Source organism: Arvicola amphibius, chromosome 8 (genome assembly GCF_903992535.2).
Source record: "Arvicola amphibius chromosome 8, mArvAmp1.2, whole genome shotgun sequence".
Classification (NCBI taxonomy): domain Eukaryota; kingdom Metazoa; phylum Chordata; class Mammalia; order Rodentia; family Cricetidae; genus Arvicola; species Arvicola amphibius.
The window spans coordinates 61,174,644-61,185,849 of NC_052054.1; the positions used below are offsets into that span (position 1 = coordinate 61,174,644).

At 33.2% G+C, this 11,206-nt stretch overlaps 1 protein-coding gene across 1 annotated transcript in view; it reads left to right on the plus strand.

Annotated features, from left to right (window-relative positions):
* Ascc3 (activating signal cointegrator 1 complex subunit 3) overlaps window positions 1–11,206 on the plus strand; it is a 293,210-nt gene that overhangs the window by 138,683 nt on the left and 143,321 nt on the right. Inside the window, exons 17-20 of the mRNA XM_038339034.1 lie at window positions 3,293–3,412; window positions 7,010–7,174; window positions 9,319–9,405; window positions 10,388–10,564. Coding sequence (XP_038194962.1) covers window positions 3,293–3,412; window positions 7,010–7,174; window positions 9,319–9,405; window positions 10,388–10,564 — 549 coding nt within the window. The remainder of the gene's footprint in view (window positions 1–3,292; window positions 3,413–7,009; window positions 7,175–9,318; window positions 9,406–10,387; window positions 10,565–11,206) is intronic.

Below are 11,206 nucleotides of genomic sequence, written 5' to 3' on the forward strand. Positions count from 1 at the left end.
CATCCCTGCAGAATATTGCATGGAGACCTTGAGTAAAGGCCTCCCAGTATAACCTTGCCTCCCCAGTCTGCCTTCAGCACAAATCCTTTGCCAGAAAGGTTTTCTTCTGCCCTCATTGCCTTCAATGTCCTTTTTTTCCAGTTTTTTGTTTTCACTTTTTATTTATAAAATAGTACTTTTATTGATTTGTGAAAAATCTATTAAATGCCTGTTCTACTTTGCTATAGCACACAGCACAATTGATCTACTGAGTTTTTGATAGCTCTTTGATACTCAACCTTAAAATATTCTAGTCTTAAAAGAAGTGAATGATAGGATAAATTTGTTTATTTAGATTTTATATAATTTTGACCAATTTTTAAAACATGCATATTTTACAAATAAAAATATTCTTATATATTAAACTTTAATTAGGTATGAAGTGTTATTTAAGTCTTATGTCTAAATTGCATTTTATTTAATGAACTTTATAGTATTATTGCATTATACACTAGTAACATTTTCATCACTCATATCCAGTATTTGAAAACCATTGGTGGATGTTAATTCCACTGTAAGGAGTGGGTGTTGGGTTTATGGTATTCATCCCAGTGGTTATATGTTCCAGCCTCATGAAGAGGGATCTTCAGATGGCCAAGGACGATGTTTGTGTGTACATATACTCGTACAGAGTATACAGGTTTACTGCTAACTTCTAAGATGAATGAAAAATTCCAAAGATACACTGTGAAAAAGCTGTCACCAGGTGGCAGCTTACAGTTACAAGAAATTTTTCTTTTCTGTCATGAGGTGGCGATAAAAGACTAGTGTATCGTGGAATAAACATGTATTTTTCTGTTTAATGTCTTTTCTTTATGTGAATGATTAGATTTGCTTTCCTTGAGCAGATGAGTGATGCCTGATCCCTCCTACCTTTTCATCATATCAGAGGCAGCCATAGCAGCCCACTCACATTAATCTACTGATGAAGCTTATTTTGTATTTTGTAAAATCTTTATTTCTTTTATTTTAATATAGTAGTATATGATCGTAAGGAGAATGGGTCATACTTCATATGACATTACACACACACACACACCACAAATCTTAAACTAGAATATGAAGAGTACTTTATTGGGCATTATATATAGGAAGGGAACAGGCTGGACAATACCTAGATTACTGCATATATACCAAAACGTCTGGCACCATGTAGTTTTCAATAGGAGAGGGGGGTGTCTGGTGTCTGATTTTTAGTCATATCATTTATGTACATTTTTACTAATTTTACTAACATTTCAAAGGAATATTTCAAAACAAAAAGTTTAACATACAGTGCCAACAACTGAAGTTTTAAAAGCCATTTTGAAAACAATGCAGGTTAGTGAAGGAAAAAAGAAAGTGTGTCTATAGGAGTTGTAAAACATAGGTTTAAGTCAGCACTGCAGCTGGTTGGTAAAACTCGGAGAATAATAGTAATGGCGAGTTTCTGGCACTATAATGAAGTAATCATTTACTCTCACCCTGTGAATGATAGAACTGTCGAGGGAGAGAGGTTAGGGCTAGTATATCATGACTTAACTGATTTGTTCTTATGCCCACATGTGCACAATGTGCATAGGGCATGTAATAAACTGTGCATGGGCTTTTTTCATTTATTTGTTTTTTGAGGAACATCTTGTTGTATAGTAGCTTTTTAGCCCATGTTGGCCTGACTTACAGTCATCCTCCTAATTTAACCTTCTGACACCTGTAATTATAGGCATGTACAACTATTCCTAATGAGTGTGCTTAATTCTTTACTTTTGTGAACACCATTTAATGTAGGCTTTATGATATTTAATGATTAAAATAGTTATGAATTAGATATCATAGATTATATATAGAAACATATAAGAATATAAAGAACAGTGGTAGAAAATTGGATATGCAAATAGATTTAATTTAAACAAGTTTTGTTTATCCAGAATAGAAGCATTTAATTGTCCTACCTGTAATTCTTCAGTAATTATTTATACAGCTCCTTATTGGCTCAAATTTAGTTCTTTTGCATGGCGTGGTTGGAACAATATTACCGATTCAGTCCATGGCCTTGTATGTGCTGAGCGTATTCTCTACCACTGGGCAACTAGTGGGCAACAGAATGACATCAGCATTGTGGTCAAAAGAGGAAAGAGCATCCTCATGTTAGAAGCCTTGGAAAGAGTCTAAACAATGGCTATTCAGCAGGAGTTCACATTCTTCCTCGAAGGACTGTCTGACTTGGGTGTTGAATAGGGTCATGTACATTTTCATTTAAAAAAAATACTTTTTGCTAAATAAACTTTTGTGATACTCAGAAAAATAAGTAAATGAATAAAAATGGGTTGAAATTCAAGTTAAGGGGAAAAAAAGCTATCTAAAAAGAAGCCTAAACTAAGGCCATACATTCATAATTAAGAAGTCTCTGTGTCATGATTTAGGAGCCAGTGGTTCAGGAAAGCATGTTACAGGTTTCATTAAATCAATAGATGGCTAAAGTACATTAAAATGCCCATTGCACATGACTTTCTGAATGTAATCTAAAGCAGTCCTCTTTTATTGTAGCTCTTCTCTCATCATGAAAGTATTCCGTGCTCTGTTGGAGTTGTTGTCACTGGTCTTGCTAGCAGAGGAGTCTTGTCATGCTTTCACTCAAGCATGCAAGGCAGTTGTAGTTGCAATTCTATGGAGTTTTTTTAAGTATTAGTTTGTAGAATTTTTTTTCTTTTTGTAGATGTGGTTACAGATTTCTATTTTGTTCCATTTGTGTGTCTATGTCAGTGCTGAGGACATATTTAGAGATAACGCTAATTTTCCTTCTGTGTTTTTTATAATGACTGCACAAAATCAGGGAAGACATGCAAACAAAGTATTTTGTTATCATTATTCTTGTTTTCTTGCTTTAAACTTTTCAGACAAAAATAAGTGAAACTAAAACAAGTTGAGTTGTGAACTGAATAAAGAAAAAATAACAAATTACAGAAAAGTCCTTAATAGTGTATAATTTAAAGTCCACACTTTGCAAAATAATTAAAAGCCATAAAATTGAGGAAATTCAGCTTTTAGACCTCATTTCTAATGTACTGTTTGTTCTCAATTAAATGAAGCTGCAGTGATGTTTAATAAATTCGAAAAATCATGCCTACCAATTGTGTTTGCCTTTTTTAAAAAAAAATTCAGTACAGTGACCTATTTTCAAAACATGATTTCTGGCAAAGTAGTCTTTGCTATAATATTTATGGTTGTCTTTAATGTGTTACTTTAATTTCTGCTTTATTTTTTTTATTTGCAGATTGCTCTGGGAACAGTTACCAATGTGGAAGAAGCAGTGAAGTGGATAAGTTACACTTACCTCTATGTGCGGATGAGAGCAAATCCATTAGCTTATGGCATCAGTCATAAAGCATACCAGGTAGAGAGCTCATTTGCTGGGGAAAAAGAGAGGCTTAAGCCTTCTGTTGGCTTGTGTGATCTTTTCCTAATGTGAAAATGAGTATTTGTTACTCTCGCTTCATTTGAAACCCAGTTACAGAACTGGAAGAAGATTTCAGAGCTTGCTTTATTTATTTATTTATTTATTTATTTTCAGGAAACACTGAGGGAAATGAAGCTGACCCTGATAATTACATTACTTTCTTTAAATTTCTTTTACCGCTAATATTATTAAGTTTCTATTTATCTTATGATCAAGCCATTTTCAGATAAATTAACATTTGCTATTGATATTTTCCAATGTTTATTTTTTAACTGATGTATTTAACTTGGGAGTAAACTGGGCAGGAAGAAATTTATGACTATGTTTTAATAATGGCATATGTTATATATAATGTGTTGCTCTTATCAAGTTACTTTATCCCTATCCTGTATTTTTAAGTGGTAGCAGTGGTGAGTCATTGTAACTCTTTGGAAGCCAGGATTACTTTCATGAATCAATGCATAAGCAGACTGAGAATTGGATACACGTGGTAACAGCCTTTCCTATGAGCTTTATGGTTGTGTGGTCCATATGGCTTACAGACTCCATATAATCTTGGTTTTTCTTTAGAACTATGCTTATATGCTGTAAGTACTTCCTAATTACAGATAAAACCCTGTTGTGGTCGGATGAAAACATTATTACTATCATCATGTGAATATTGATTTATGTCAAGTCAGAATTATCAAAAAAGTTGAATTTAACTCAAGATGTTTTTCCATTTACTGATAACACATATCTGATCTTGCTACCAAAGCTAATCTTGGGGCTTTTCTTTTGTTTTTCCTTTTCTTGTGCAGCAGATTTCATAGAATTTAAGATGGGAGCAACAATTAGTGTTAAGGCTGCCACTCTGAAATCGCTTGAGTTTCCCTATTTGGGTTTTTCTCTAGAAAGTATTCCACTACCTTTTTTTTATTCATTGAATTGTGTGGTAAAGTTAATTTGTGGCTAAATATAGGTGCATTTTAACCTCTAACTTTATAGATGGTGACTAATATAACCCTGACTGTTCACATTACAAGTATAAGTATGGTGAGAATAATTGAGAGCATTATGAAAATTTTCTGAAGGGTAAGACTAAACATGGTGTATACATGATGGTTTGAATGAGAAGTGTTCCTCGTAGGCTCCTTCCTGTATTTAACACTCAGCCCTAAGTTTAGAAAGCCCTCTGTTTAGAAAGGCTATTTAACAGTGGTTCTCAACCTGTGGGTCTTGACCCTGTAGTGGTAGACCTGCCTTTTCTTAGGGCTTACATAGGAGATATCCTACAGATCAGACATTTACATTACAATTCATAGCAGAAGCAAAATTACACTTACAAAGTAGCAGCAAAAATAATTTTATGGTTGGGGAATCACCATAACATGAGGTACTGTATTAAAGAATCAGAGCGTTAGGAAGATTGAGAACCACTGCTTTAGAACCTTTTGGAGGTGGAGCTTTGATGGAGGCAGTATGTCACTGAGGGTGTGCTTGAAGGGTTTATGGTATGGCATTATTTCCTATTCTCTTTGTTTCCTATGTGGACAAAAATGTGATTAGCTGGCTCCTTGCTCTTGTCATGCTTCCCTGTTTCTGTGCCTTTCTGCTAAGATAAACCCTTTTCTCCTCTAAGGTGCTTTGGGTATGGTATTTTATCATTGCATCAGAAAAAATAACTAGTATAGCATATATTTTAGGAGCTAAGAATATTAAATCTTATAATATAAGACCATAACATTTTTATTTTAAAATATAATTGATATTATGCATCATTTTGTATAGTTCTCCGGCGTAAAGAATACTTTTGGTGTAGTTTCCAGTCTTAACAATCTGTTTATTTAATTATATGTTTGTTTCTTTATTTGAGGGAAAGGCACATGCTACAAGATAACTTGAAAGAGTTGGTTCTCTCCTTCCTCCATGTTGGTCTCAGGCATCAAGTTGAGTCCTCAGGCCTGGTGACAAATACCCAAACCACCTTATTAGTGTCCTTAACTTTGTATAATTTTGCTTAATTATATGTCTTACTCTTATTACTCAACATAAATTTTTAAGAATAAATTTCCTACTAATATAAATCAAGTAATTTGTATTTAATGGATTTGTAACTTATTATTAATAACTGTTTATTTTAGATGAACCCAATATGGCCTATCACATAGCTGACATAGCTCCTACCTGTAGCCTTGTTTTTCTGACTTTTAAATTTTCTTTTATCTCTAATGAGGACCTAAGTTAAAATGAATGAAAACAATATTAACTCTTTAGATTTGAAAGATGTTTTTTATGCTTCTCTATTCCATTAAAGGTACATTTATTTTTGTAGATCTTGACTGGGAAAAGCACTCTTACCACCATATCTTAATGTAATACTAATACTAATACTCATGAAATAGTAATAAGGCTTGAATTTTAAATCCCTTTTTAAAGATTTATTTATTTATTATGTGTACAATATTCTGCCTGAATGTATACCTGCAGGCCAGAAGAGTATACCAGATCTCATTATAGGTGGCTATGAGCCACCATGTGGTTGCTGGGATTTGAACTCAGGACCTCTGGAAGAGCAACCAGTACTATTAACTGTTGAGTCATCTCTCCAGTCCCTTTAAATCCCCTTTTGTCTAAACATATGAAAGAAATGATTTTTATATCTAATCTTAAGTATTTATTGTTCTGAATATTACAGATATAGCTAATTTGGATTCTAGAATATTTAAACAGAATGTGTAGATTAATAACATCAGTGATTTTTAAGCTTTTCTAATACATAGACTTTTTCTAATTTCTCCTTAAATGTTAAGATATACATGCATACACACATATATAAGAAATGAAATCAATATGTCAAAAAGACATCTACACTCCTGTGTTCTTGGCAGCAAATTTCACAATACCCAAGAAATGGTCCCATCCCATGTGTCCATCAGTTGATGGATGGACAAGGAAAATGTGTTCTGTGCATATAGTGAATAGTTTTTAACAGTTAAAAACAGAATGTAATCTTGTTATTTGTGACAACTTAAACGGATAGAGAAATCATGGACCAAATTACATGATCCAGACATAGAAAAACAAGTACCACATGATGTTATTCATGTGTGAAAACTAAAAATTTTGTGAACATAGAAATTGAGACTACCGTGATTATTACCAGAGGCTAACAAGAGCAGGGATGTGGGAAGTTTTGTCAGTGTGTACTGAGTTATAGTTACTTAAGAGCAGGTAATTTGCCCATACTATTATACTGTAGGTGGGGACAGATAACAACATGCTTTGTATTTCACAAAGCAAGAAGAAAGTTTTGTAATAAATGATAAATGTTTAAAGAGATAGGTATGTTTAATCATTGCCAAATATGTGTAATAATAGAAATGATATGCCATAGTTTTAATATGTACAGTTATTATGTGTTTTTTTTTAAATAAACTTAATTGGAGTCTAAGCCCTCAAGGAAAAAAAAATGTTAATTTTCATAAGTATGCCTATGTGCTATCTAAATAGTTTAATACATTTATGTTTATTGGCTCTGTTTGTTTCCAATAGATTGACCCAACATTAAGAAAACATCGAGAACAGCTAGTCATTGAAGTTGGACAAAAGCTGGATAAAGCTAAGATGATCCGTTTTGAAGAGCGAACTGGTTATTTTTCCTCCACTGATTTGGGTAGAACTGCCAGCCACTACTATATTAAATACAACACCATCGAGGTATTACACTGAATGGAACAAATACAACAGTAGCTTCACTTTATATTCAGATAATTCCTAGTCTTTGGAATACGCTGATAATTCAGAATAACAAAAGCAGCTAAGACAACAAAATGTATTATAGGAATTCAATAATACCCTTAGTATTGACAAGATACAAATAAGATTTTAAGTAGTCTGGGCCCTTTGCCAAACCAATCAGTGAACTTCTAAAGCATGTAGAGCACATTGCTGAGTCCTAAAGAATGAATGCCAGAATAAATTAAGTGGGAAATGATAGTTTGATGATTTTTTTTTTCATAAAAAGTAAAAAGATGATTTGCATTTTAAGAACCAGTGGTTAGAGTTCACTAGTCCAAGCTCACTTAGGACAGCTTGGGGATTTTTAAAGGTTAATATTTTAAATATATAACTGCAAATTATTGCCTTTTCCTACCTTTTTTTTTCATTTTTCCAATTGCTTGTATTTAAGGAATGGTTATAGATGTGATAATTGCATTTTTGTGGCCAGTCTAGTCACTTAGTTTATAAGTTCAATTTGACCTCCACCTCCCAAGTGCTGGATACCAGGCCCATATCAAAATGCCTGGCTTACTCATTGCCTTTTGAGTTGCTCCTGTGTCAGATGAGAGGCTGCTTTAACATTCATGACTTTGAGTTTATCTGTATTCTCCTGTATATGTGTTTTATTTAATAGTCATGGCTTGAATTTTATATTCGTTTTTAGTTTTGTACTTTTATAGACACTTTTAGTTTAAAAAGAAATCATTCCAATTCAATTTCTTCAAATGCAGACACAACAATTTATCTGAAATTTAGTTTTTATATCTTTATTTTTTGCATATAAATAGTACAAGTCTTAGAAAATAGTTTTCATATGTTTAGTAGATTGTCCCTATATTTTATGAAATAAACTTTATGCTTGTATTAATAGTCAGATTCTTTAAGACCGTTGACATATATTATCTTTTGTTTGTTTTGTTTTGTTTTTTTGAGACAGGGTTTCTCTGTGTTGCTTTGGAGTCTATCCTGGAACTAGCTCTTGTAGACCAGACTAGCCTAGACCTCGAAATCTGCCTGCCTCTTCCTCCCAAGTGCTGGGATTAAAAGCATGTGCTGCCACCACCAAGCTGACATATATTATCTTACAACTTACAATTGTCTTACAACTTACAATTGTCTTACAATTGGGGATTCTTTAACCCAGTAACCAGCATTCACTCCTTCTATCACCCACTAACCATCTGCTCTCTTTCTCTGTTGAACAACTTTTCTTGCATGTCCACTCGTCGGCATATGCTACCAAGTCTTTATTTTTTTATTACTTAAATTTTTTCATTTATTTTACATCCCAACTTCAGCTTTCTCTTACCCCTTCCTCTCATTCACTTCCCCTATCTCCTCCACCCCTCTTCTACCTCTGTTCTGAAAGGGGCAGTCCTCCCATTCATGTCAACAGAGCATGACCTATCTAGTTTAGGTAGGACTAAGCTCCTGTTCTTGTATTAAAGCCAGGCAAAGGCAACCAAAGTGTTAGGGACAGGCCTGACTCCCAAGACCTGGAGTCCCACAAGTAGACCAAGCCAGAACATCATCCCACATATGCAGAGGACCTAGGCCTGTCCCATGCTGGCTCTCTTGTTGGTCCATAGTCAACTCCTTGGGTCAGCCCAGTCAAAGCCAAGTCTTAAATCCATTTGCAGTTCTTTCATTCTCTGTCTTCATTGTATATAACCTTCGACTGCTTTTCTTCATCCCAGTTTTGTTGATAATATTAGTATGATGAAAATCATCAGAATTTTGTTTTATATTAATTTCTCTGAATTTTACATGATATATCATTTATTTAGTGTCAGTGAATGATCCAAATAAGATTTCTTTATACCCTGGCCAAAATGTTTTGATAAACCTTTTTAGGCATTTATTGTACATTTTGGTTAATAATGGTTTTATGTATCATTTTGTTCTTACAGATCTTCTTACTTTGATGATTTCTATAAAGTGAGAATTTGGAATACAGCAGATAGCTATATGCTCTAGGGCTCCATTTCTCTTAAGTGGTCGTAATTTAGAGTAAGATGTGTAACTTAACAACACTTCATTGGACTTTTAATTTTAATCAAATATAATATTTATTTTGACAGACATTTAATGAACTTTTTGATGCACACAAAACAGAAGGTGATATCTTTGCTATTGTATCCAAAGCTGAAGAATTTGATCAAATTAAGGTAAGATTACTTGAGGTTTGAATTAAATGTATATGACATAAATATATATCAATTCATTTATCAAAACTTTTAGTTAATTACAATTTTTCACACATATGAATTTGGAGCATCAACATCTCAACTATATCCACTTTCCTAAAATTATATCATCTTTTGCTTTTGCTCCAAATCAGTAATTTTGTAGATACTGTAGTATTAGAACTATCAAATAAAGCTGGAGTAGTGGTATGCCCTTTAGTCCTTCCATTTGGACGACAGAGGATCTCTGTAAGTCTGAAGCTAGCCTGGTCTACATAACAAGTTCTAGGCCAACAGAGTTAGTTGCACAATGAAACCCTGTCTCACAGAAGGTGTCGGGATAAACAAGAGAGAAAAACTATTGAATAATCTAAGTAGGTAGGCTTTGGACTACTAAAAGGTAAAGTTCATTGAACAGAATACAAAATAAGTACATGATTCAGACTTAGATTTGAATATTTCTGTACTATTCATATTGTGATTTAATCTCATTAACAGTAAAAGCTTTAGTATTCTGAAATAAGAAATAGTACTTCACAGCTTTAATGTATGAATGTGTTATACCTTATAAAAATATGTAACTATAATGAATACATTTGAAGATAATCAAGTATGCCCTAATCCAGTTGGGCAGAGGTTTAACTCTGATCAAATAAAAAAAATGAAATCTCATCAATTGAAGGATAGTAAGGTCAGATGATTGAGTTTTTATATCATAGTAAATTTTTATGTCATTGGAAACTTTAGTATTTGTTATGAATTAAAATACAACTGTCGTCTTCAAAATGGTTTCATATTGTATTTTACAACTACCTGTGGGAAAAATAATGATTTCAGTACTACAGAAGGAGAGTGTTATCATAGAAAGTGGAAACTTATACAAACATACAGTTTAATTTGAACAAGAGAATTTTCCTTAACTCAAAGTATTAATATAAATATAAAAAAATGTTACCTCTTCTAGGTGAGAGAAGAGGAAGTAGAGGAGCTAGACGCCTTGTTAAACAATTTCTGTGAACTCTCAGCTCCTGGAGGTGTGGAAAATAGTTATGGGAAAATAAACATCTTGCTTCAGACCTACATTAGCCGAGGAGAGATGGACAGTTTCTCCCTCATATCAGATTCTGCCTACGTTGCCCAGGTAAGACTCTTAATCCATTCCCATTTTTTGTTGGTCTTTGAAGACTACTAAATTAATCCATGAGATACTGAGAATGCTGCCAACTGCCATTTTATCTTAAACCTGTTTCCGATCATTTGTACATCGTGTGTGTAATCTGTTCTCATGGGTCAAGACTGGAATTCCATTTGGCTATAATTAAGTGTGAATAATAAATGTATCTCATTCCATATGTACATTTTGCTAGGTCTATCTAAATATCTAAAATAAGTAATCTTGACCTGTTTGGTAGCACACAACTTAGGTGGATCTCTGTGAGTTCAAGGCCAGCCAAGACAATATAGTGAGACCCTGTCTCATTTAAAACAAAAACAAACATACTAAAGAAAGAAGAACAGTGATCTTCTCTACCAGTGATACAATTGAAAGCTGAAAGGCAACTATTCCCTAAACTACAACTCACTTACTTCATAGCTTTTTGAATTCTGGTAGAAATGAAATAAAGTAAAATACCTTATTTTATGCATTGCTATTTGCCTTTAAGATAGTCATAGCTTATAAAACAGAATATGTTCTTTTTGTCTTAAGTATACATTTATATTTTTAGTAATGTTTCCTTTAAAGTGATAAAAATTGAAACTAAATCTGATTTAGAATGTGTGA